This window comes from Sesamum indicum, linkage group LG10 (assembly GCF_000512975.1).
Source record: "Sesamum indicum cultivar Zhongzhi No. 13 linkage group LG10, S_indicum_v1.0, whole genome shotgun sequence".
Taxonomy (NCBI): Eukaryota; Viridiplantae; Streptophyta; class Magnoliopsida; order Lamiales; family Pedaliaceae; genus Sesamum; species Sesamum indicum.
The window spans coordinates 526209-552904 of NC_026154.1; the positions used below are offsets into that span (position 1 = coordinate 526209).

General features: G+C 34.7%; 4 protein-coding genes and 1 long non-coding RNA gene across 6 annotated transcripts; 3 read left to right on the plus strand and 2 right to left on the minus strand.

Moving 5' to 3' along the window:
* Positions 1846–5753, plus strand: LOC105171358 (sugar transport protein 13). Its single transcript, XM_011092436.2, has 5 exons — positions 1846–2131; positions 2507–2829; positions 3945–4069; positions 4325–4616; positions 4719–5753. The coding sequence occupies exons 1-5, from the start codon at positions 1996–1998 to the stop codon at positions 5433–5435; spliced, it is 1593 nt and encodes a 530-aa protein (XP_011090738.1). The 5' UTR covers positions 1846–1995; the 3' UTR covers positions 5436–5753.
* LOC105171359 (mavicyanin) lies at positions 6625–10480 on the plus strand. The gene is made up of 2 exons (XM_011092437.2): positions 6625–7185; positions 9845–10480. The coding sequence occupies exons 1-2, from the start codon at positions 6999–7001 to the stop codon at positions 10210–10212; spliced, it is 555 nt and encodes a 184-aa protein (XP_011090739.1). The 5' UTR covers positions 6625–6998; the 3' UTR covers positions 10213–10480.
* On the minus strand, positions 7089–8314 carry LOC110012676. Its single transcript, XR_002287868.1, has 2 exons — positions 7294–8314; positions 7089–7227 (listed from the first exon to the last, which is right to left on the minus strand). It is a non-coding gene; the product is annotated as an uncharacterized LOC110012676 (long non-coding RNA).
* Positions 12590–21276, plus strand: LOC105171361 (sugar transport protein 8-like). Of its 2 annotated transcripts, XM_020697286.1 has the most exons (5): positions 12590–12920; positions 13011–13101; positions 19698–19926; positions 20020–20643; positions 20726–21276. In XM_020697286.1, exons 1-5 carry the CDS (start codon positions 12806–12808, stop codon positions 21158–21160), a joined length of 1494 nt encoding a protein of 497 aa, XP_020552945.1. In that variant the 5' UTR covers positions 12590–12805; the 3' UTR covers positions 21161–21276. The 2 variants fall into 2 exon arrangements, with proteins under 2 accessions (XP_020552945.1, XP_011090741.1); XM_011092439.2 differs by lacking the exons at positions 19698–19926; positions 20020–20643; positions 20726–21276 and adding exons at positions 13424–14047; positions 14128–14735 and having other exon boundaries at positions 13011–13330.
* Positions 24037–26206, minus strand: LOC105171362 (sugar transport protein 8-like). Its single transcript, XM_011092441.2, has 4 exons — positions 25860–26206; positions 25444–25763; positions 24719–25345; positions 24037–24630 (listed from the first exon to the last, which is right to left on the minus strand). Exons 1-4 carry the CDS (start codon positions 25972–25974, stop codon positions 24196–24198), a joined length of 1497 nt encoding a protein of 498 aa, XP_011090743.1. The 5' UTR covers positions 25975–26206; the 3' UTR covers positions 24037–24195.

A 26696-nucleotide genomic window follows, 5' to 3' on the forward strand; every position in this document is an offset into this window, starting at 1 on the left:
TTATTCCCACCTTTCAGAAACGGGATCGACCAACAACTTCAAATTAAATTGAATTAAATTTCAATAAAAAATTATACGGTCTATAATATATACATATATATCCTGAAATGTATATACTTATTTTCGTAGAAAGCATTATGACGCTACAACAAGAATAGATAATGTAATAAAATCAGAGAAATGGAGAGAAAAAAAAAAAAGGAAAAAAAAGAAGGAAATAGTTAGGTATGTGTCTAATACAACTGACATTATCTAGCAATGATTCTTGTTTTGTTTGTTAGGGGGAACAAGCAGCATTGGTGGCGGGCCATTTCCTATGTTACACTTAAATATACCAATGTGGTGTCGAATGCTAGTTGATGATTCAAGAAATTCCATCATTTCAAACTGAGGTAACTGAATATAACTGTCATCATATAAACACACATATTAATACCTAGTTTTATGACATTATGAAAACCTTAAAACAAGAAGAGTTACACATTTATAACGACTTGTTTTGCAAGCTATTGCTATCATCCAACTCTTCTACGACTTCAAGTGGTCCCATCTGAATTGTTCCTTCAGATTATCACTCATGTCGACCTGAATCACTTATAATATGTCTAAAAATGACTTTGGACATCTTGTTAATTTTATTTTCAAGGATATTAATAATTTCTGAATGTTTTTATTTCAACTTTAACTTTGATGTATTATTAATTACAAAAGAATTATAAATCATGGGAGAATGGATAAACCAAGAATGATACTAGAATTAAAGTTGCTAAAAATGCTTTCCATTTTTATAAGGATTTTTCAAATGTTAAAAATGCAAATATGGAATAGGGCTGACCCATTTATTGTTTTAGGATGTGATTCTTTCATTATATAGTAGGAAAAATAAATAAATACGCATCTCATGAATATACATCGAATCACATATATTTATTTATTCCTCCGAATATTTTGTTCCATCACATGTTCACACATGTAGGCTGCACGTAGAGGATTCTAACAAACCCTGTCACAAGAAGTACCTTTGAGTACGCAACAAAAAATCAACATTCAAATTCTTTTCTTTTTTTCTTTTCTAAAAAAAAGTAAAACTTTGATCCATCAGTTATTAATATTTGCCCAGCCAATGAATTATTATTAATCTTTTCAAATTGTATCACAAGATTATACTGTTAGAATTCATATAATTATACTTACTGAGAAATTAAATTTTTCTTTCTCATGTGACATGAGAATAGGTGGCAAACAAATCAACTCAAACATCAGTTCATCCTGATTCGTATTATCTAATCTTGATTAAAAAAGTAGTGTTCATATACAACATCCATATGATACGTATTACTATTATGTGACTAGTAATTCTATTTCAAATTATAGTACACTAATTACATAATAAATACTAGTTCATCCAAAAATGAATCTAGTCAAACCTCTTCTAAAAAATCCAAGTGAATTTGGCAGATAGAGAGTCCACATTAGGTGAGGAGAGGATAAGGTAAAAAGTTGATTGTTTCTGAATTTCCTTCCAAATCAGTCACAAAAAAGAGGAATGAAAAACATGGAAAGAACCTATAAATTTGCTAACAAAATTATGGATTCAGACTAAAAAGTCGTAATCCAGATTCTGTGTAATATATAATTCCCATAAAAGAAAATAATTCGTTGTCATCTTGGTAAGATATAGAGACGTGGGTTGACTATATATGTATGTATACATGTTGGCGTCAACTAAGAAGAAACACAGCCCCATACACCTATTTGCACGTGTAAAGGTGCTATGGTCATGTGGGCCCATACCACGCCCATTTGTTCATTTTCATTTGTCTATATATATAGCACTTTCATTTCTAACATCTATGCATTCTTTCCTCACTCTTAGGTGACTCTCTTGTTCTTTCTTCTACTCACAATCTAATATCTATTCTCTTAATTTGAGGATTTTTGTGCTTATATATAGTGTTAGATATAGATATAGATATACATACATAGCTACGGACCATGGCCGGAGGCGGATTTGCCACTTCTTCGGGTGGGGGGACTGAGTTTGAGGCCAAGATCACCCCGATAGTTATCATTTCTTGCATCATGGCTGCCACGGGAGGTCTAATGTTTGGTTACGATGTTGGTGTTTCAGGTTAGTTTATTTTTATGAACAAAATTCGATTTCGTATACGGATTTTCTTTTTTCCTATTTGGATGGAAATTCATGTGTTGACATTTTTTTTTTGTACAACTTAGTAAGTTAGGTATGAGACTTAATTAATGTGGTAGGGTTGGTAATTGGACTGATTAGAAACTGTATCAAATTATAATCTTTTGGCCCTGGATCAGTATATATAGGTATGGTAGCATTATTTGTTCAAGATTATTTTTTTCATAATATTTGACTCAATGAATGACTTTTTAATTAATTTAGTTAGGACATCAGTTGATCTGATATTTAGATATTTGTTATGTAGTTGGTTTACTGTCATCCTAATTAATTTAATAATATTACTTGTGATTATAGGTGGTGTGACTGCAATGCCCGACTTCTTGAAAAAATTCTTTCCGGTAGTGTACCGGAGGACACAGGACAAAGGATTGGACAGTAATTACTGCAAATATGACAATCAAGGTCTACAGTTGTTCACGTCATCGCTGTATCTCGCCGGGCTGACAGCAACCTTCTTTGCTTCATACACAACAAGAAGGCTTGGGAGGAGGTTAACTATGTTAATTGCCGGTTTCTTCTTCGTCGTTGGAGTTATTCTTAATGCTGCAGCCCAAGACCTTGCCATGCTCATCATCGGTAGGATTTTGCTTGGATGTGGAGTCGGCTTCGCTAATCAGGTAAGATGATTTCTGACGTCTGTTTGACTCGAAACCATGACCTATTTTCCACGAAACACTTTTTTGTTAAATTATGTAAATTTAAGTTTTGCGGTGATTTCTTATTATATATAAATAGGTATAAATCTCATGTATACATTTCACAAAAATAAAATAATGTACTTTTACGGAACTTATAATTTTGGGCTCAACAATAATGTATTAAATGTTAAAAATGTAATTATGTATTTATATAACTTCAAAATGCAACTTCCCATGTTGATTAGATGCTAAGATTAATGGATTATTGCTTTACGAGTGAATGACTATTCAAATTCTTGAAATAGTAACTAAAATAATTGAATCTAAACGTCACTAGGTGTAATAATAGGACAAGCCTTTGAAAATGTGGTCATCTTTTCGTAGTATTATATGATGAGTTGTTCAAAAATCCAATAATTAATATATGAAAATGGTCCTTATCTTGACAAGAAAATGACTATGTTTTCCACTGCAAAGTTCAGACTTTCTTTCTGATACTTTAACAAAATTCAGCAATGACTAAGTTGTATATATAAATAAATACTGTTTGAAAGGCAGTGATATGAACTAAAAAGTAGGACACTTTTTAGCCTGGCGGTGTCTAAATTCCTCCAGTCCATTTTCCTTGCACCTTCCTCGTTTCCAAATTTATTCTTGGAAGTGGTCTTTCCTACAAATCATTGCGTTTGCGATGCTCTCGACTTTTGCTTTTTGCTCCTTTAATTTTTAATTGATATGTTTTGAATTTCTTCTTAAAATAAAGTATTTACATGTATTTTTACTCTTTTTTTATTTTTGGCTTCCTTTACCTTTTTATCTTATCCACACTCAAAAAATGAAAAGGAAATAAAAAAAAGTTTTAAATTTTCTAATAAATTAACATACTTTTTGTTTTTTTAACTTCTCAATTAGAAGGATTATTATACTTCACACAGGTGTGATTAATCACTTTTTTATAAATTATACACCACTTATATCGGTAAACTATCCAATTTTGACAAATTCTTATTTGGTTTAAAATATTTTCTATTTTCGTGTCAAGACATGATATGGCATTACAAACTCGTGGCGTTGAAAGCCTATGAAAATTGCAGGCTGTTCCACTGTTCCTGTCAGAAATTGCACCCACAAGAATACGTGGAGGACTCAACATTCTATTCCAACTTAATGTTACCATTGGAATTCTTTTTGCAAACCTTGTCAATTACGGCACTGCTAAGTAAGTTTTTTGCTATTCAATTTCTAACTTAGACAATTTGTTTATGCTGCAGTTGTTTGCTTCAGCTTCAAGTCCAAGGATATGATAACTTTGTTTATTCTTGATTAAATAATCATATTCATCTTTGTTTCAACGTTCCAAAACTACTCCAGCCTTGGCAAAAAGTGAAAATCTTGAATACGGACAATCAATATTTGCTATCCCATGTTTCAAATGTCAAATTCAGCTCTGAATTTGTTGGTCTTTTCATGACAGGATCAAAGGAGGATGGGGCTGGAGGTTGTCATTGGGGCTGGCGGGAATCCCTGCCGGGCTCCTGACATTAGGCGCCCTGTTCGTAGTCGACACGCCCAACAGCCTAATCGAGCGTGGTTATTTAGATGAAGGAAAAGCCGTGCTCAAGAGAATCCGAGGCACTGACAATATCGAGCCCGAGTTCTTGGAACTCGTTGAAGCGAGCCGTGTCGCCAAGCAAGTGAAACACCCTTTTAGAAACCTGCTCATGCGGAGGAACAGGCCGCAGCTGGTCATTGCTGTGGCTTTACAGGTTGGTTACATTCTGATCTCAAAGTCTACATTTTATGGTGTGTTGAAGGAATGAGAAGTTTGTATTTTTCATTGAAAAGTTTTATTTGAATGCTTGCTGCAGATCTTCCAGCAGTTCACTGGAATCAACGCGATCATGTTCTATGCGCCTGTTTTGTTCGACACTGTAGGATTTGGGAGTGATGCAGCCCTGTATTCGGCTGTGATCACCGGTGCAGTCAATGTGCTGTCGACCGTTGTATCGATCTACTCAGTTGACAAGGTGGGAAGGCGGGTGCTTTTGTTAGAAGCTGGCATCCAGATGTTCTTGTCCCAAGCGATCATAGCTGTGTTACTAGGGCTCAAGGTGAAGGATAACACCGACAACCTTAGCCACGGCTATGCGATTTTCGTTGTGATCTTGATCTGCACCTTTGTGTCTGCGTTTGCGTGGTCATGGGGCCCGCTCGGCTGGCTCATCCCCAGTGAGACTTTTCCATTGGAGACACGTTCGGCAGGGCAAAGTGTGACAGTGTGTGTCAATCTGCTGTTCACATTTGTGATCGCACAGGCGTTTCTGTCAATGCTTTGCCATTTCAAGTATGGGATATTCTTGTTCTTCTCGGGTTGGGTTTTGGTGATGTCGTTCTTCGTGCTGTTCTTGGTGCCCGAGACGAAGAACGTGCCGATTGAGGAGATGACGGAAAGGGTGTGGAAGAGGCATTGGCTGTGGAGGAGGTTTATGGAGGATGGCTATGCAGATGAGGAAACTGGGAAGGGTGATGGCACCGGCAAGAACAATGGACATGCTCAAGGATTTAATCCTGATTCTCAGTTGTGAAGAATGTATCAAGATTTTGACTTATGATTGGAGGGTTTTAATAAAATAAGAATAGACAGACTATTTATGCACAAGAAGCAAGAGGTTTCATCTGTTTTACTGTAACCTCTTGTGAAAATACAATAGGGCCAAATTAATGTTGATTGAAATGGGTAGTTAAGGTTGAAATTCAACGGCGAATGCAGCTGCTAATGGGACTTCGATACTGTGAAGGCATCATGTATTCGGCTCGTCAGTGTGATGAGTGTGTTATATCGAGAAAAATGTAATGATTATTGATCAAAGATGTCGCCTAAGACTGAGTTTCAGTTTAATGCTCATTTAATTTGGGTAAGGAGAAACTATTTAATTTATTTCGTCTGTAATTAATGGCCAATATGACTAGACAAAGATTGCTTAGCTGATCAATCTTAAGTTGTCCTCAACATGCGCTGCTCCGAGCATGTTTGGCAATATGATAACCGATAGATTAACTACAGATAGATGAGAATGAGACGGAGGGAACAGATACTACTCAAGAATGACGTTTGCTGAAATTTTGACCAGAAAGTAGGAGAGCTTAAAGTTGAATTCAAACTCTTATTTGGTCAGATTTGCAATTCAAATCAGAGATTTCTAGCCAAAAAACAAGTTAAACGAAAAATCTAAGTATATAACATTGCTGCTATATTAGTTATAGCAGTAAAGCAAGAGGTGGAAAGAAAAACCAGCTAGAAAGCAATGTGTTCAAACTGAATGTCATTACGGCACTCTTCTTCAGAAGTTGATTTGTTTTTGTTCTGCTGCAGTTGCACCATCCAACCACCTTAACATATTGTCAATCATTCTTTGCTTTTAAGTCTTTCAACCCTTCTTCTCAAGTTAATTTAGTTACACTGCGGCTAACAACTAAGATGTCAGGTCTCTACCTCACTATGATATTAATTTCTCTCGTTTTTCCGAGTATTTTTGTCAATTTTGATCGAGGAATACTAAAAACTTTGGTTTGATATGTAGAAACGAAAGAGAAATTGTTCTGAATATTTAGTGTGAATACCCACTTAATAATTCTTGTACATGAAGTAAAAGATGTGATTTTGATGTTTCAACTCAAAATGTTGTACTAATTGTGACATTATAATTCATTTGTAGAAAACCTTAAAAGAATAGAAACTCTAAGCTATGTGCACATGAGAAATGGAATGGAGTGTACTAAAAGCTAATTAACATGGACAGCTAACCATATGCCACTTTGGAACTTGACTACTTAAATCTTGAAAAAGCAGACAAAATATTTGTCCAATTTTCCGTTTCTCCCAACACAGAAAAGAAGGACAAGAATTAAATAAGGGAAAAGGGTTGTATTAATTTCCTTGAGGCCCACTTGCACCAAACTCCTTAAAGACAGCAGTAACTATCAGAAGGGTCCATTCTGAAAGCATCCAAATCAACATCCAAAACCCCAAAAGTCCCAAGTTTTTATAATCCTGACACAAAACTCAAACAAGCAGACAACAACAAGAGTCTCTTGAGTTCTCAAAAGCTGATCAGCCCTCATCAAGACAAACAGAAAGAGAGAGCGTGATGGGATCAATTCTTGGAAAGAGAGCTGTGGCAGTAGTGCTTGCTTGTCTGATGTTTGCTTCATCAATTCAGCTCTCAGCTGGAGCAGTCTATAAGGTGGGAGATTCTGCTGGCTGGACCACCATTGGAAATGTTGATTACAACCTCTGGGCTGCTACAAAAACCTTTCATGTTAACGACACAATCGGTGTGTATATTGTCTTCTCCTCTTCTCATTCTATGCAAGTGTCTGGAATTTATGACTGTTTAATTAGTACTCGTACTCATAAGATGAAACGTAGGCTAAAAAATTCACCTGATTTGAGGATGGGCTACTCTTTTTTTGATGTTTGAATAGACTATCTTGCCTGAAAATGTTTTGTTTTGCCTGTTTAAGCTCTGAGGAAAGCCGTAAGTTATGGTCCCCCGATTTGTAGTGGTTTGCCTGATTTAAGTCATATTCCTAGTACTATTACATGGACCATGTTAACATTAGTGGTGATCCCGAGGCAGGACATTGTGGACTGACTGACTCTAACAATGATGGTGTTGTATGTGTCATATGCAATTATAACCCCGCGTGCGCACTGGACCACTTGAAATTCAAAGGGAAAGTCACGAGCGTCTATTACCACTCGTGCAAAGACTCTTGGTTGGGAGCAAGTTAATAGAAATTTCGTTTGTAATGGATTTCTTTTATATTTGAGGAAAGGATATCGAATGATTATATTTGAAATAAAATATAATTAAAAAACTAAAATTGAAGGATGGATTACATACCGTCAGTGTTAAAGTGGGCTCATACAAATAACTTAAACTAATTAGTTTGTGATGATGGATTATTAATCTTGGTGACTCCAAAGTCTAAATTTCAATAGACCTAGGATGTAAATGTTGTCTGAAATTGAGTATTCCAAAATTCAGTGCGAATTTCCTTAGTGACTATGTAGTTGGATTCCAACTGCCAAGTGGAAGGTAGGAGTGGCCTTTACGCTCAAGATTGGTGGGCTGCACCCATAGGAATGAGGTTGAAAACTTAAACTCACATCTACAACCATCCAACTTCCAAGACTGCACGCCCCTAACCCTAATGATGATGGGCAGCACCACTTGTGCATTGCAAACAACCCCATTTCATCCACCACTACAATTGGCTTTCCAAAAGTTAGACACATAGTCCATTGAAATTACACTTAGTGGGAGAATTAAGGGAATATAGTATTTCTAGAAGCATATATGTTAATGTACTTTGTGAAAATTGGAATACACACACATATATATTCTTGGTTTCTTGCTCGTTTAAGAATTAACAGGTGTTTGGTAGCCGACTTTCATCTTTTAAGGTATGATATATATATTATCAAGTTAAATGTAATTACTCATATCAGGTGTGAAATGAGTAAAAAATTTCTTATAAGAAAATAATTAGCAAATTATCCTCTTGAGTTTTAGAAAATGATGCAAATTATCCCCTGATAATGGTTTAGATAGAGAGGTAATTTGCTTCATTTTTCAAAATATAGAAAGTAATTTGCTATTTTTTTTGGAAAAAAGAAAATTTTCGTCCGATAACTTTGGTTTGAATTTATTGTGGTCCTTTATCTTTGACAATATTAGATTTAGTCCTTTATCTATCAATTTTACGTAGTTTTGGTCCTTTAGCGTAATTTACGACTCTTTTGTCATTTTTTATGATAAAAGCTAATAGTTCATCCTAATGGTCTAAGTATAATATAAACAAATATTTTTTAATAAATCTATACTCTTATACCATTCTAGGCGAGTATTTGTTATGAGATGCAAAATGAATGGATACATATGGACTAAAATTGCTCTTGAAAAACTGTATAGGGGTAAAATTATCAGAAATTGGGTTAAAGAACTAAAATTGAATAATTTTGAAAAAGGAAAAAATGCAATTTTGGTCCTATAATTTATGGGGGGCGGCAATTTTCATACTGCACAAATTGATTTTCAAAATTTAGTCCTGTAACTTTAAAAATTTGGCAATGTTCATTCTTTTCTGGCTAATTTGGTTGGAAAATTGCATGTGACTTGCACATGAGCCAATTAAATTGTAATTTTAGTCTTGTAACTTAGGAAGCGTTGGCATTTTAATCCTATAACTTGGAAGAGTTGGCATTTTTGGTCCTTCATGAATTTATTTACAGGACTAAAATTACAAATAAATACAAATTTCGGTCAAATTGACCGGAAAAGAATTAAAATTGTCAAAATTATAAAGTTACAGAACTAAAATTGTAATTTTTCTATTTTGAAAATTACTGGACTAAAACTAAAACGAGTAAATTTAAAGGACTAAAATTAACAACAAACAAATTTAAAGGATTAAACAAATAATTCCCCCCTCCCTTTTTTTTTTTTTTTTTCCACAGGGACTAAATTGCATTTTTCCTATATATTATCATCCACCTGGTTGCTAGAACAGAAGTTTCCAACAAGATACATAAATAACATAACAGGTGTAATGAATATGGGAAGTTTAAGGAGAGTGAATTGTCAGTATTTATACCAATTTTCCCGGAAGATGGATTTGTTATATTTAAGTGCAATGAAAATGGGAAGTTTAAGGAGAAGTGACATTGTCCTTAACCATACCAATTTTCAGGAAAGGTAGATGTGTTGTATTTAACCAAATGTAGATTTTGTAATTTTTTGTGTAGCTGAGGTACCTACCTGCTCAGTAGAAAATGGTTAGGAAAGAGCAAAAAACACAATTAGATTTTCTGTATAAACAGAACGCAAGAAAGTGATTTCAGACAGAATAAACCATCATATTTTCATTGTATTGTGCCACTGATTCATGTCAGGTAATTAACTTGTCTTACTTATGTACTGCATTTCAGTTTTTGAGTACAACCCTCAGTTTCACAATGTGATGCAAGTCACGCACGCTGAATTCAGGGCATGCAATGCCTCGTCCCCCATCTCGACTCACACGACGGGCAACGACTCCATCACCATCAATACTCACGGCCACCATTTCTTCCTATGTGGTGTTCCCGGGCACTGTCAAGCAGGACAGAAAGTTGATATCAACGTTCTTCGTGCTCCTTCAGTAGCACCCAGCCCCTCAGGATTAACTCCCTCTCCAGTTCCTCCAGTTACAGTTCCAGCACTTTCTCCAAACGATGCTCCTCATGTGAATTTGCAGTTTGGCTGGCTGCTTCTGGTTTTTCAGCTGTTGTTCGTGTTTTATTTCAGTGGTAATTAGAACTGTCGCGCGCCGTTTCAATATAAGAGTTCTGCTGGATGGATGCTTCTTGGTGAGTAGTTGCCGCAGAAAATTCGGGATCTTCTACTTGTACAAGTAGTGATGCAGTGAAATTATGATCAGGGCGAGAATAATTTTTTTTTTTTCCTTTCTTGATTGACAAATGCTGTATGAGACCGTCCTGTCATAAGACCAATTTTCATGTAAGAAAAACTGAGAAGTCCGTACATTTTGATTGAAGAAGTATTGCTACAATATTCTCCTGAAACTCTTCCATTTTAAGGAAATTTTAGTCTAAACTCAACTCGGTTGAATCTAACCAATCATATGATAAGTGCAATAAACTTATTGAGTAATCATATGATAAGTGCAATAAACTTGTTGAGTGATTGGTGTACAGTTCAGGAAAAATAATCAATCATATAGCAAGTGTGATATACTTGCCTGTGATTGGTTTGATTCAGCAAACTTGATTAGAAAAGGATACAAGACTGTGCCTCAAAACCTGTCCAGACATCTGAAATTTTGCCTATTTCCCCCTTATCTTTCTAAACTTCTTCTTATGAAAATGAAAAATCCAGAGCCAAAATGGAAAGAAAGAAATTGAAAGGGTGAGAGGAAATAAACTTCAGCACTTCATCCCTGTGGGCCAATTCAGTTCATTTCAGGGCCTTTAACTGTAAATTTAGTCCAATAATTTATGGGGCATTTTTTATCCTGCACTAATTGATTCCAGCAATTTAATCGTGTAATTTGAAAATTTTGACAATTTTCTTCATTACATATAACTTGCATATAACTCTAACCTGTAATGGAGATGTGAAAAGCTGATGCAATTGCTTGTCATATTTGGAGTACATAGTTTGGGTTAAAAGCAATTTACCTTCCCATACATTTCGGGCTGATAGAGGTCAGGCGGAGTCCTCATAATCTTGATAAATGGGGGAGATTTTACATATTTTCCAAATCTCAGAGAGAGCGCTTGGAATTTACCTGTAGTTGTTTTCCTTGACACGGAAAGAATCAGCCATGGATGTACCGCAACCTACAACCGTAAAATAATGTTATGTCAACTACTCAGATGAAAACTGACTTTATATGTATCTTATACAATTGAAAACAATAAAGTACTATACAGATACCTAAATTCCAATGTTGTAGTTAATCAAGTCTCCTAAGGCAGCAATAATCCAGCATAGCACAACATAGGCAGTCCTTTCTCGCTTTCTAAGGTTGTCCGAGGGAAAGCTCCATATATATTTGTCATGTTTTTGTCTGCTAGATGTCACTGTTGTAATAACACAAGAATGAATAGAAAGTCCCCTCGGTGCCTGTTTTTTCATGAATTTTGCTTCTTGGATTTGAAATGGTTTGTATATACATACATATGAGTCCCCCAGTGCCTGTCTCAAATCCATAGCTTAAAAAACTTTCTTCGATTCTATCTTTAGTTGGGAAAATCAATTTTGATTAACAACTTGTTCTTGTACAGACATGAACAACATTACTTTTTGGCTCAGTTGAATTATAAACTTTATGAATTGATGGGATATTTAAATTTTTTTTTCAATTTTCTGAAAAAGATCAAGAGTGACGTAATATTAGTACGAAGGTATAGAGGTTAATAATAGAAAAACTCTAACTGCAGCATAAAATTAAGACGTTAAAAAAAAAATTATATGAATACGAAAGTTTGTGGATGTAAGATTTAAATAAATATAAAAATTAAGAGAAATTTAAAAAAAAATCCTATATATAAGTTTAGAAACTTTTGTAATATTTAAAAATATTTTTGAAAGAGTTTTTTAGAACTTTTTACTACACCATTTAGATTAATTTTCACCCTTCATCTGAAAAGACAAATGTATAAATATTGAATTGAAGCGCGTTTCTAGTAATAAATTTCGGTATTAACATTTTCATCAAAAAATTTTCATTGAAATCTTTTATTTATTTACACATTATTTTAGGATGACAAAAGAAAAAAAATAATATTGAAAAATTAAAAATCATGCATTACATGCAACGTGCATGTATTTTACTAAATCACATAAATGGTAAAAAAAATAGAACGGGATTTGCTTAATATAAAGATAACGGGATGGTTGACTTTTTAGTGAAACAAACGGAATAAAGTTGGTGAAAATACAAGGTTCATATTTTTTTGCGGGTTCAGGTCCTCTAATACCTCTCTTTATGGAGAAAGAGCCACTCAGTTTATCTTTAATGGTACAATATTCAACATCTAAAGAAACTAAACAGTTTTTCAACCACAAATTATCCATACTTTTATCCGAGTTTGGAGTAGCTAAATTCATTAAGAGGTTGGACTATAAAAAGGACTCCCAGTGAACAATTCTAATACAGAATAAGAATCCACATCCTCGGCAGAAGAAAATAAAGCTGGAGACTGTGGGATAAAGATGATCTATGAGATTTATCTATAGCTCTTTGTCTCACTCATCTCCCAGCCTGTGCATATGTAGTTAGGCTCGAAAACAGAAAAACTGTATATATTGTCCTGTCTTGTTAGGGATATTCTGAGTTTCAAATATTTTCTCAAGTTTCTGGAAATCTTGTAGAAAAAGGAAAAATGTCTACCGCCGACAAGAGTCAATACAACTCGAGGATAACACCCTATGTGTTTTCCTGCTGGATTCTTGCTGCCTTTGGAGGGCTGATGTTCGGTTACGACATTGGCATTTCAGGTACATCAACTATAAAAATAGATGTGTTTTATTTATTCGAATATGATTAATGATGCAGTAAGGTTGTAACAATGAATTCTTGTGGATCAGGCGGAGTAACTGGAATGGATGAATTCCTGATGACGTTTTTCCCCAAAGTCCACGAGAGAAAGTTGCACGCACATGAAAACAACTACTGTAAATATGATGATGAAATGCTACAACTCTTCACATCTTCTCTATACATAGCAGCACTTATAGCCAGTTTCTTTGCCTCTAAGGCCTGCTCCCTTTGGGGACGCCGGCCCACTATTCTTATGGCATCACTGTTATTTATTGCTGCTTCCATCATCTGTGGCGCTGCTAATACAAAGTGGATGTTAATTTTTGGTAGAGTTCTTTTTGGAATTGGAGTAGGCTTTGGAAATGAAGTACGTATTTTCTACTATCTCGCAACAGGCATAGAAACATATATACATTGGAAATACATATATTGACACTGGGATTGCTGACAAACTTTGCAGGCTGTTCCCTTGTTTTTATCAGAAATTGCACCCATACACCATAGGGGAGCGGTGAATATCCTCTTCCAACTCTTGGTGACAGTTGGGATCCTCATTGCCAACCTTATCAACTATGGAACATCAATGATGAAGCATGGTTGGAGGGTGTCATTGGGGCTTGCAGCAGTTCCAGGATTTATCCTCTTCATAGGGTCTTTGGTCATCACTGAAACTCCTCCCAGCCTTGTTGAAATGGGCAAAGAAATGGAAGCAAGAGCAGCCCTCCAGAAAATCAGAGGTGTGGACAATGTTGATGCTGAGTTTCAGCAGATTGTTACAGGCTGTGAACAAGCCAAACAAGTTAAACGACCTTTCAAGAAATTGTTCAAGAAATCCGGATTCCCTGCTTTGTTCATCTCCACTATCATTCAGGTTTTCCAGCAGTTTACTGGGATCAACGCCATCATGTTTTACGCTCCGGTTTTGTTCCAGACATTGGGATTCAAGTCTGATGCCTCATTGTTGTCGGCTGTCATTACCGGTTTGGTTAACGTGGGGGCCACTTTCGTGTCCATCTATGCTGTTGACAAGCTAGGAAGGAGGAAGTTGCTTCTCCAAGCTTCCATCCAGATGTTTATTTCCCAGGTACTGTTGTTCTTTCCCTGTTGAATTTCTAAAAATTTGTGTTGTGTTTGTTAATGAGATGAAGTTGAACGTTGGTGTAGGTTGCAATTGGAGCAATCTTGGTAACCCACCTGAAGGCGACAGGGTCATTGGACAAGGTATTGGCAGCTGTGGTGGTGGTTCTAGTTTGCACATTCGTGATGTCATTTGCATGGTCGTGGGGGCCAATGGGATGGCTGATTCCCAGTGAAATCTTCCCAATAGAGACAAGAACAGCAGGTTTTGCATTTGCAGTGAGTACAAATATGATCTGCACTTTCATAATTGCTCAGGCATTCCTCTCCATGCTGTGCCATATGAGGGCCTACATTTTCTTCTTCTTTTCTGCTTGGATTCTGGTAATGGGACTCTTTGTGGTGTTCTTATTGCCGGAGACCAAAGGAGTACCCATCGAGTTGGTTGAGGAAAGGGTCTGGAAGCAACATCCAGTGTGGAAGAAGTTCTTCAAGGATGATGCAAAGGAGACAACCGATTGATCAACCAATAAAATATATGAATAATGTGGATTCCCACAAGTTGGTTTCTAATTAGTTTTGTTTCCTCTTTCTATTTGCATTTTTTACTATGTGAAAAAGTATGAGACGCGATGTACATGTACTTGGAGGTAAATGCAATATTTTAATTAGATAAAGTCCTCTATTTTAGATTTTCTGAAAGCAAATTCAATTTATCTTTTTCATTTGGATTGCAATTTTTTTATTTCATATATAGTTTTAGTTTGACTTTTTAATTCTATTTATCTTTTATTCAATATTTACAACTTAATTTGTCATGTTTTATTTGCTATCATTATCACTACAAAAAAAAAAAAAAAGTGAGATTTGGCATGGATAGTCCGACTGTTTCAAAGTCAGCACCATTTAGGAACGAGTATTAACACTCAAGAGGAACGGTATTTGTACTAGCATTACAACACGCGTTCCTAAGTATGATTTCAACTAAAAAAAAATTGTTGTGTTACAAAGGTTGTGACTAAATTAATTTCAAGTTGAAAGGGTTTTGCGTAATTTTAATAATGTATATCGACGTATAGAAAATTGTTCCAATATGAGGTCCTAAGACCGTTCCAAATACAGTACAGATTGTAAATAAACGGCTATTTTTGTGTTCCAGAAACCATTCAAATATTTTTTATATATATTCATCTCTTTCAATTTAATCTCACTATTTTCTTCAATTCTTCTTATATTCTCTTTATTTCCTCAATCACTCTTGATCTTTTTTGAATTCTCACTATTCCACTAATATTTTTATATTCTTGTTCGTAATCTGTCTTGAATTTTCGTTGATATTTGAAGTTATTTTGGTCAGGTAACAACTTTAACCCTTTATTTGTCAGTTGATTATATTTGTTATATTTTTGTGTAATAATATATATCTATATATTTGTGTATGACTCATCATGTTAACATAGTTGAGGAGATGAATGTATGAAAAGAACCTGCGAGGAGGGCGGGCTCCAGAGTTTGAGGATGGTGTTACTGCATTTATAGAATGTGCCAAATACAAATATTATATTTTTCAAAATAAATAATAGTTTAACTTCAAAAGTATAAAAAGAGGTTCATATTTATCTCAAATACAAATACTATAATTTAAAAATAATTTATTATTTATAAAAAAATAGTTTTTCCTAATTTTTATTTAAAAAAAATAAATTTTAGTTATTATAATTTTTAATCAAAGTTTTTTAGTATATTCATAGAGCAAATAATAATTCAAATAATTACAAAAGAGGTTAAAATTATGTCAATTCAAAGAATCATAATTTAAAAACTAATTTATTATTTATATATAATAAAATTTCTCTAATTTTTTATTTTTAAAATTAAACTAAGTTTAATATAATTTCTGGTTAATTTTTATTAAAATATTTTAAAATCAAATAATAGTTTAATTTTAAAAGATAATAACATTTTGCTTAAATAAAATTAATTATAATTTAAAAATAAGTTCAATATTTATATAAATATAACTTCTCTTTGATTATTTATATTTTAAAAAATAAAATTTTATTTATTATAATTTATGGTCATAATTTTTTGAAATATTTTTAGATCAATTAATGATTGAAGTTACAAAAAATAATAAAAAGAGGTTACAATTGATTTCAAACACAAATTAATAATTAAAATTTGAAAATAATTTATTATTACATAAAAATAATATTTCACTATTTTTTATTTATAAAGATTAAGGTTTATATATATATATATATATTATAATCTGTCTTCAATTTAAATATAATAAAAACAAATAACAATTCAGATTTAAAATAATGAAGAGGTTAAAATTATTTATATTGTAATTGGGAGTTGGGACTGAATAAATATTTTATTCGTAAATTGCTAGTCAAATTTTAGTGAAGTGTTTTAAATATATTTTAAGCTCATAATTCTTTAATTTTCCACTTTGAAATATTATTGCATATAGAAGTTAGGATAAATGTTTTAAATCATCTCTTAAATTGTATTTACAATCACTTTAATCCCTCATTTTTAATTTTTAATTTTATCATTGCTAAAGTTCACCATTGTAAATATTATAGTATGTCATATATATACATGTATAATTTTTTCAATTGGTTTCCGAAGAAGCAATGTAACTCGATCATTATCAAACGGACTGCAATCTTTTTCTGTCCGTGAAGATCCCACCAGAGCGCCTTCTACTTCTAATAGGCCATGAACTAGATCCGAATCATTCTCAACGAGTCCATAAGAAGTGATCCCATTTTTTTCATCGGGTCCGGGTAGAGACCAAAGATCTTGAGCGACCGATCCGGCAGAACAACTCAAAAGATTTCATGTACACATGTCATATCACTATGGTATATTAATATTAGGGTAAAACACAATTTTCGTCTCACAGCTATAGGCCATTTTCGTTTTAGTCCCGTAAGTATTTAGGGTTTCAATTTGGTCCCGTAAAACTGAAAAATTCGCAATTTCAGTCCAAATTTCGCCGGAAAATTTTGTGGGTCGCCGGAAAAAGTCACATGCGATGCATGTGACTTTTAAAATTGGGGGCTCGATCCTGATTGGCTGGGGGAGGTGGTGTGGCGCATACGTGGAAATTAAAAAAAAAAACGACGAAAATCGAGCTCGCGACCGTCGGCAAAGGCGGAGGATGGCTTTCGTCAAATCTTTGCGCAGAGGTGACCAAAATTGATGGGACTGGTCTCAAAAGATTCGCCAGAACGAGAGGCATTCAACGATGGTCTTCCGAGCAGGTGGTTCGTTCAGACGAAGGAGAATACGCCGGCGGAAGGTGCAGTCGCGGCGGACGACGACCGCGATCTTCAAAACGATGGATCTTTGCACCTAGTTGATGAAAATGGATGAGACTAGTCCCATTAAAACCGTAGTGAGGAGACGAATCCAATGCTACCAATCCGCGATCGTGGGTCGTCCTGTCGCTGGCGAATCGACGGGAATTGTCCGCGGCGGTCAATTTTAAAGCCCAGTCGCTGTCGTGGTGGGATCTCAAAATTGGTTGAAGTGTTTTGTTCTCCTTGGTATGGGGAATCGAATGGTATATGTGGTGGCCAGCAATTTCAAGTAACGGCGGTGAAATTGAAGAGAGAAGGTGGCGGCGACTGGCGGGCGATTTTTAATCCACGTGAGTCGTTTTCTTTTTTTTTTTAATTTCCACATATGCGCCACATCAGCTTCTCCAGCCAATCAGGATCGAGCCCCCAATTTTAAAAGTCACATGCATAGCATGTGACTTTTTCCGGCGACCCACAAAATTTTCCGGCGAAATTTGGACTGAAATTGCGAATTTTTCAATTTTACGGGACCAAATTGAAACCCTAGATACTTACGGGACTAAAACGAAAATGGCCTATAGCTGTGGGACGAAAATTGTCTTTTGCCCTTAATATTACATGCACACAAGAGTTTATATTAATTAGAGGTGGATCTTGACTTTCACCATATATACAAAATTATGAATAAATTATATTTTGTCATTCAAATTATATCCATTTTTATATTTTGATCGAAACAGTTTTTTGTATTTACCATTTTAATTTTAAAAAATTTACACTTTGCAATATATGATTGTATTTTTTGTTGATTTTTTAACTAGAAAATATCACATGCTCTTAATATGTAAAAAGTATCACATTACATAATTCTTAAATATCACATGTGCACTGCATATGATATTTTTTTGACAAAAAACTTGGTTGAAAACTAATTATAAATAAAGTGTAAAAAAAAAAAGTTTAGATGAAAAAATATAAAAAATGATCATAATTCAGATGAAAAAATATAATTAACCCCAAAATTATTAACCAAATTTTACATTAATTTTGTCCTACTAGTCTGTGGCAACTTTTAGTCATTCGCTTTATTTTTTTACAATAAATTATATATAAAATTATACTACGCACTTAGTTTACATTATTTGAATTAACAATTTTAGTATTAAGATTATTCTGAATTAAGAGAAACACAGTAAAATTAAGATAATTCTGAATCCACATTAAGACTGTTTCACTTATCAATTATCATTTCATTGGAAAAAGGAAGAAAAAAAGAAAACACACTAATCATATATCTCATGAGTAGCTAGTCCTTCTAATTGTGTGATGTTGGTCCTCAGGATTTTCATTCATAGAAATGATCCAAAAAGATTAGGATTTGCAGAGTTAAAGGGATGGTTGACATCTTAGCGAAACAAACTCCTTAATTTTAGTGGAAATATGAGGTTCATATTTTTTGGCTACTCAGATTTGGCTTCAGCTCCACTAATACCTCTCTTTGTAGAGAAAGATCCTCCGGATTTATTTTTTATGGTACATTATTCAGCATTTATGAAAATTAAAGGTTTCTCAACCACAAACTATCCATCCTTTTATCCAAGTTTGGAGTAGCTAAATTAAGTAAGAGGTTGGACTATAAAAAGGGCTCTCAGTAAACAATTCTAACACAAAATAAAAGTTCACATCCTCTAAAGAATAAAATAGAGCTGGAGAGTGTGGGATAAAGAAAATCTATCAGATTTATCTATAGCTCTTTATCTCACTAACTCTAGCCTGTGCATATGTAGTTAGCTGCGGAAAATAGAAAAACTGTAAATATTGTCTTGTCTTGTCTTGTTAGGGATATTCTGAGTTTCAAATATTTTCTCAAGTTTCTGGAAATCTTGCAGAAAAAGGAAAAATGTCTACCGCCGACAAGAGTCAATACAACTCGAGGATAACACCCTATGTGTTTTCCTGCTGGATTCTTGCTGCCTTTGGAGGGCTGATGTTCGGTTACGACATCGGCATTTCAGGTACATCAACTATAAAAATATATGTGTTTTATTTATTCGGAATATGATTAATGATGCAGTAAGGTTGTAACAACGAATTCTTGTCGATCAGGCGGAGTAACTGGAATGGATGAATTCCTGATGACGTTTTTCCCCAAAGTCCACGAGAGAAAGTTGCACGCACATGAAAACAACTACTGTAAATATGATGATGAAATGCTACAACTCTTCACATCTTCTCTATACATAGCAGCACTTATAGCCAGTTTCTTTGCCTCTAAGGCCTGCTCCCTTTGGGGACGCCGGCCCACTATTCTTAAAGTTGCACGGAAAACAACTACTGTAAATATGATGATGAAATGCTACAACTCTTCACATCTTCTCTATACATAGCAGCACAGCACTCCAGTTTCTTTGCCTCTAAGGCCTGCTCCCTTTGGGGACGCCGGCCCACTATTCTTATGGCATCACTGTTATTTATTGCTGCTTCCATCATCTGTGGCGCTGCTAATACAAAGTGGATGTTAATTTTTGGTAGAGTTCTTTTTGGAATTGGAGTAGGCTTTGGAAATGAAGTACGTATTTTCTACTATCTCGCAACAGGCATAGAAACATATATACATTGGAAATACATATATTGACACTGGGATTGCTGACAAACTTTGCAGGCTGTTCCCTTGTTTTTATCAGAAATTGCACCCATACACCATAGGGGAGCGGTGAATATCCTCTTCCAACTCTTGGTGACAGTTGGGATCCTCATTGCCAACCTTATCAACTATGGAACATCAATGATGAAGCATGGTTGGAGGGTGTCATTGGGGCTTGCAGCAGTTCCAGGATTTATCCTCTTCATAGGGTCTTTGGTCATCACTGAAACTCCTCCCAGCCTTGTTGAAATGGGCAAAGAAATGGAAGCAAGAGCAGCCCTCCAGAAAATCAGAGGTGTGGACAATGTTGATGCTGAGTTTCAGCAGATTGTTACAGGCTGTGAACAAGCCAAACAAGTTAAACGACCTTTCAAGAAATTGTTCAAGAAATCCGGATTCCCTGCTTTGTTCATCTCCACTATCATTCAGGTTTTCCAGCAGTTTACTGGGATCAACGCCATCATGTTTTACGCTCCGGTTTTGTTCCAGACATTGGGATTCAAGTCTGATGCCTCATTGTTGTCGGCTGTCATTACCGGTTTGGTTAACGTGGGGGCCACTTTCGTGTCCATCTATGCTGTTGACAAGCTAGGAAGGAGGAAGTTGCTTCTCCAAGCTTCCATCCAGATGTTTATTTCCCAGGTACTGTTGTTCTTTCCCTGTTGAATTTCTCAAAATGTATGTGTTGTGTTTGTTAATGAGATGAATTTGAACGTTGGTGTAGGTTGCAATAGGAGCAATCTTGGTAACCCACCTGAAGGCGACAGGGTCATTGGACAAGGTGTTGGCAGCTGTGGTGGTGGTTCTAGTTTGCACATTCGTGATGTCATTTGCATGGTCGTGGGGGCCAATGGGATGGCTGATTCCCAGTGAAATCTTCCCAATAGAGACAAGAACAGCAGGTTTTGCATTTGCAGTGAGTACAAATATGATCTGCACTTTCATAATTGCTCAGGCATTCCTCTCCATGCTGTGCCATATGAGAGCCTACATTTTCTTCTTCTTTTCTGCTTGGATTCTGGTAATGGGACTCTTTGTGGTGTTCTTCTTGCCGGAGACCAAAGGAGTACCCATCGAATTGGTTGAGGAAAGGGTCTGGAAGCAGCATCCAGTCTGGAAGAAGTTCTTCAAGGATGATGCAAAGGAGACCACCGACTGATCTACCAATACAACATATTATTATTGTGGATTTCCAATTAGTTTTGTTTTTACTCTTTCTATCATGTATTTAAACATTATTATCAATTTATCATAAATTCTTTTTCCAATTTCTTTTCTTTGGCACTTCTTGTTATTTCTTTAGTCATCATGGGAGTTGTCGTACAGATATTAGTACAGGTGACACATTTATATTTGTGTGTATAATTAATTTAAAATTTTTAAAAAATAATTATTGTTTAAAATATATTAATTACATAAATAAAATATTAAAATTATAAAAAAAAAATGAGAGAAGAAAAAGGATGGTGGAAGTTGAGGAGATAGAACAGAAATAAAAAAATATTCGATTAAAAAAAAAAATTGATAGACCATAAAAATTAAAGACACCAAAAATGATGCATTCCAATTATTAAAAAGTATAGATATAAATGTATAGAAGAGTTGTTTTTATTTTTCTTTAAATTGCTGATAAAAAATAAAAAAGAATTTTATTGGTGTAGTAAAGATGTGTGCAATATATGAACTAAATTACACTTACTATCGTTTATGTTGGGAGAGGTGACAATTTAAGGACTCTAGCTATATGGTTGACAAATTATAATTCATTTATACTAATATAAAAAGAAAAGTCTCTCTACATTTACAAACGGCGGCAGCTTAATGACATTGCCACACCAATTATTTACGAAGTAAAAAATGCCCTTCATGCATGATAAATTTTGTTAAAGTTTTTTAGATCTTGTGTCATCTATTACTATTAGTTTCTTTATTGGCCAAAATGCTTCTAATAATCTGAACTTGTAATACTTTTGATCTTATTTTTAAATTAGGCAAAATTGTAAAATTAGTTCTGTAAATATAGGGAGCGGCAAAATTAGTCTTGTAACTACTGAATTGAAATTTTAATCTTATATGTTTTAATCTAGTGACAATTTTGGTCCTTCCGACAAAAATTACCCAAAAATTATCCACGTAAGATGTCACGTGTTTAAGTTGATACCAGTTGGCAATCGAAACCCTAAGCTCTAATTTGTCCGACTAATTTTTGGGTAATTTTTGCCAAAATGACCAAAATTGCCACTAAATTAAAACATATATGACTAAAATTGCCACTAAAATAAAACATATAGGAGAAGTCAACCGATGATGAGGCCAAGACGCGGATGTACCATTGACGAAAACTGATCGGAGGGATGAGTGCGCCATGGGGAGCTAACACAAGGGTGTTGGTCCGTTGGTGAGATGATAGCTGGTGATGAAGATATAACGAAAAAATCAATAGTGGGCGAGACGAAAAAGTGTGAAAATAAAAACGAAGAGAACCAACTGGATAGTTGACAAAGATAGATGGGCCTGGGTGCAATCAACTCCCTAGAGGATTGGGAAGTTGATTGGTGGTGGTCTCGAATAGTGGGAAGGTCGGACGGGGCGAATCGAGAAGAGAATTCGAGGTATAGGTACTACAAGAAAATAGGATATCAGAGACGGAAATTTTCATCTCTAAAACCATGATTTCCGTCTCTAAAATGGCAATGACAAAAAAATCCGTCTCTGCACTCTGTGGCTGAAAGCTCAGTGGCTAAATATTAGTGACGGAAATATTCCGTCTCTAATTCTGAGACCGAACATTTCCACAGTTAATTCTGTCGACAAACGAGAATAAAGTTTTAGAGTAATCCGTCTTTAATTTTTGTAGGCAGTCCGTCTCTGATTCTGGTCGATAAAAACAGTAATTTCTGTCTCTAACCCATCTCTGAAGGTAAAAGTTTTTGTTTTTTTAATTTTGTCTCTGAAATGTACAAAATGTTTTGTCTCTATTTTGTCTGTAGATCCTTACAAATTTTCGTCTCTAATCCGTTTGTAAATCCTTATAAATTTTCGTCTCTAATCCGTTTGTAAATCCTTGCAAATTACCATCTCTGATTCAGTCTCTAAACTTGCCAAATTTTTGTCTCTAATTTTTTTTTGTTTTTCTGGTAGATTTTTTAATTTCTGTACCAAAATTAATATCTTGGTCATTAGAGAAAAAATAATTTTTAAACTATAATTATTTGTATTTGAGATTAACTTTAACATCTTTCATTATTTTATGAATTTTGAATTATTATTAAGTGACATAAGTAATAATGCATAAAACAATGAAAGGAAAGAATATTGATAGCACAATAGGAGTCCATTAAGTAAGTTTATATGTCTAACTTAAGTTTTCATTAAACTTTTATGAAGTATCTGAAAGAGCTTTACTGTATATTATTTCTTGTGCATGATCAACAGGGGAAGAAGAAAAAACAAACAAGAACGAGATAAAGTCAGTCATAACTATTCACCTGTTTCAAGTGAGTTTCATTTTTGAAATAATATAAATTTAAAAATATTAAAAAGAATATTCAAAACTGCAATTATAGTTCAAACTATAAGTTTAATTTATTTTGAATTACACTGAAGTCATCTTTAGAAAAGCAAACAAGAAAGAGATAAAGTCAATCATATTATTCACTTATTTAAGTGAATTTCATTTGAATTAAAATATATAATTTAATAACTCTTCCTTACAAAATTTAAAATGATATTCATTTAAAAATATTTATAATTCGATTAAGTTTAATTTATTTTGAATTACATTGAAGTCATCTTCAGCTAATATTTACATATGTTTATCTTCGCAGGAGGTAGGGAACATAAAATATTTCAAGTGTGTATACATAATATATATGTATATAAAATTACTTCAGCAAATTCAGTATAGATTGTATATATGAATTAGGTACATATATTTATCAAAATATATATGCTTAATTATAAATATGTGCACCAAAGAGATATATCTAGAAAATGAATGAGCTCATAAAATTTTATACACAAAAAAGAAGACTATATAAGTACGACATATCAAATAATACAAATTATTATCCTAAAATATTACTAAACTAAAAATTTTAGATAGTAAGAATATATTTACGTACATATATACCATTAAGAATATATGATTACAAAAATATAGTCCCCCTAATCTATTCATTTTGTTTGATTAATTTAGTCGGCTGTCTCCTTTGCATCATCCTTGAAGAACTTCTTCCACACTGGATGTTGCTTCCAGACCCTTTCCTCGACCAACTCGATGGGTATTCCTTTTGTCTCCGGCAAGAGGAACAGCACAAAGAGTCCCATTACCAGAATCCAAGCAGAAAAGAAGAAGAAAATGTAGGCCCTCATATGGCACAGCATGGAGAGGAATGCCTGAGCAATTATGAAAGTGCAGATCATATTTGTACTCACTGCAAATGCAAAACCTGCTGTTCTTGTCTCTATTGGGAAGATTTCACTGGGAATCAGCCATCCCATTGGCCCCCACGACCATGCAAACGACATCACGAATGTGCAAACTAGAACCACCACCACAGCCGCCAAGACCTTGTCCAATGACCCTGTCGCCTTCAGGTGGGTTACCAAGATCGCTCCAATTGCGACCTACACCAACATTCAAATTCTTCAATTGATCTCATTAACAAACATAACACTTAATTTTTAGAAATTAAAAGGAAAAGAACAACAGTACCTGGGAAATAAACATCTGGACAGAAGCTTGGAGAAGCAACTTCCTCCTTCCTACCTTGTCAACTGCATAGATGGACACGAAAGTGGCACCTACATTAACCAAACCAGTAATGACAGCCGACAACAATGAGGCATCAGACTTGAATCCCAATGTTTGGAACAAGACCGGAGCGTAAAACATGATAGCGTTGATCCCGGTAAACTGTTGGAAAACCTGAATGATAGTGGAGATGAACAAAGCAGGGAATCCGGATTTTTTGAACAATTTCTTGAAAGGTTGTTTAACTTGTTTGGCTTGCTCACAACCTGTAACAATCTGTTGAAATTCAGCATCAACATTGTCAACACCTCTGATTTTCTGGAGGGCTGCTCTTCCTTCCATTTCTTTGCCCCTTTCAACAAGGCTGGGAGGAGTTTCTGTGATGATCAACGACCCTATGAAAAGGATGACTCCTGGAACCGCTGCAAGCCCCAATGACACCCTCCAACCATTTTCCTTCATCATTGATGTTCCATAGTTTATAAGGTTGGCAACGAGAATCCCAATTGTCACCAAGAGCTGGAAGAGGATGTTGACCGCTCCCCTGTGATTTATGGGTGCAATTTCTGATAAAAATAAGGGAACAGCCTGCAAAGTTTTTCAACAATCTCAGTGTCAACATATGTATTGCCTATGTATATCTCTTTCTATATATGTCCTGTTGCAAGATAGAAGAAAATACGTACTTCATTCCCAAAGCCTACTCCAATTCCGAAAAGAATTCTACCAAAAATTAGCATCCACTTGGCATTAGCAACACCGCAGAAAATGGCACCAGCGATAAAAAATGTGGATGCCATAAGAATAGTGGGCCGACGTCCTAAAAGGGAGCACGCCTTGGACGCAAAGAAGCTGGCTACAAGTGCTGCAATGTACAGAGAAGATGTGAAGAGTTGAAGCATCTCATCATCATATTTACAGTAGTTGTTTTCTGCTACGTGCATCTTTCTTTCGTGGACCTTGGGGAAAAACTTTATCAGGAAGTCATCCATTCCAGTTACTCCACCTGATCAGCAAGAATTCATTGTTAACAACCTCAATGCATCATTAACCATATTCCTATCAAATAAAACACATTTATATATTTATGTAGTTGATGTACCTGAAATGCCGATGTCATAACCAAACATCAACCCTCCAAAGGCCGCAAGAATCCAACAGGCAAACACATAGGGTGTCACCCTCGAGTTGTAATTATTCTTGTCAACGGTAGACATTTTTACTGTCTTCTTTCTTCCCTCCCCAAGAATTTGAGAGGATATTCAGACCGTGTTAAAACTCAGAGTATCTCTCACAGGAATATCTAATATATACAGTTTTCTGATTTTTCTAGGGCTATCTACATATACATAGGGCGGGAGAGGACGAGATAAATTAAGAGCTATAGAAGAGTATGCCAGAATCTTTATCCCAAACCCTCCAGCTTTATTTTTCTCAGTGTATGATATGAATAAGTTATTTGTGTAAGAACTGTTCATTGAGAACCCTTTTTATAGTCCAACCTCTTACTAAGTTTAGCTCATTCAGAATCGGAAAAAACTACGGATATTTGATCAACGCGAAACTTAGTTTTGCCTTGTTTGGTTTCATATTTTAGTTTATGAAATTATGTTAAAAGTATAAATATGTCATGTTTATATGTATTATAAGGGAAAATTGTAATATTGATCTTCTAAAATTTTGTTATATTGGTCCCACACTTTTCGAAGTTTTGTTTGTGGTCAATGTTTCGTTGAAATTTCCATAGTTAGTACCAAATATATAGTAAAGTAGTCATTTTCTCACTCCAACAGCACAACCCATGTGATCTTCATGTAGCCGTTAGCCGGTGATTTTTAAGAGGGATAATCACCGCAACCTTTACATGCATGTTGTATAAAGCCAAACTAACCTCCGCAACAGTAAAAAAAATTCTTAAGCCTGAATCATTTGCTTATTC

What these genes read in the sequence shown, in the direction of transcription:
- LOC105171359 (XM_011092437.2), top strand. Translation starts at nt 6,999, where the DNA reads ATGGGATCAATTCTTGGAAAGAGAGCTGTGGCAGTAGTGCTTGCTTGT. An exon ending in TCATGTTAACGACACAATCG is followed by an intron (nt 7,186 to 9,844) that starts GTGTGTATATTG and finishes ACTGCATTTCAG; the next exon opens with TTTTTGAGTACAACCCTCAG.
- LOC105171361 (XM_020697286.1), top strand. Translation starts at nt 12,806, where the DNA reads ATGTCTACCGCCGACAAGAGTCAATACAACTCGAGGATAACACCCTAT. An exon ending in TTACGACATTGGCATTTCAG is followed by an intron (nt 12,921 to 13,010) that starts GTACATCAACTA and finishes CTTGTGGATCAG; the next exon opens with GCGGAGTAACTGGAATGGAT. An exon ending in TCCAGATGTTTATTTCCCAG is followed by an intron (nt 20,644 to 20,725) that starts GTACTGTTGTTC and finishes ACGTTGGTGTAG; the next exon opens with GTTGCAATAGGAGCAATCTT.
- LOC105171362 (XM_011092441.2), bottom strand. Translation starts at nt 25,974, where the DNA reads ATGTCTACCGTTGACAAGAATAATTACAACTCGAGGGTGACACCCTAT. An exon ending in TTATGACATCGGCATTTCAG is followed by an intron (nt 25,764 to 25,859) that starts GTACATCAACTA and finishes CTTGCTGATCAG; the next exon opens with GTGGAGTAACTGGAATGGAT. An exon ending in TCCAGATGTTTATTTCCCAG is followed by an intron (nt 24,631 to 24,718) that starts GTACTGTTGTTC and finishes ATGTTGGTGTAG; the next exon opens with GTCGCAATTGGAGCGATCTT.
- LOC105171358 (XM_011092436.2), top strand. Translation starts at nt 1,996, where the DNA reads ATGGCCGGAGGCGGATTTGCCACTTCTTCGGGTGGGGGGACTGAGTTT. An exon ending in GAGTCGGCTTCGCTAATCAG is followed by an intron (nt 2,830 to 3,944) that starts GTAAGATGATTT and finishes TGAAAATTGCAG; the next exon opens with GCTGTTCCACTGTTCCTGTC. An exon ending in GTCAATTACGGCACTGCTAA is followed by an intron (nt 4,070 to 4,324) that starts GTAAGTTTTTTG and finishes TTTTCATGACAG; the next exon opens with GATCAAAGGAGGATGGGGCT.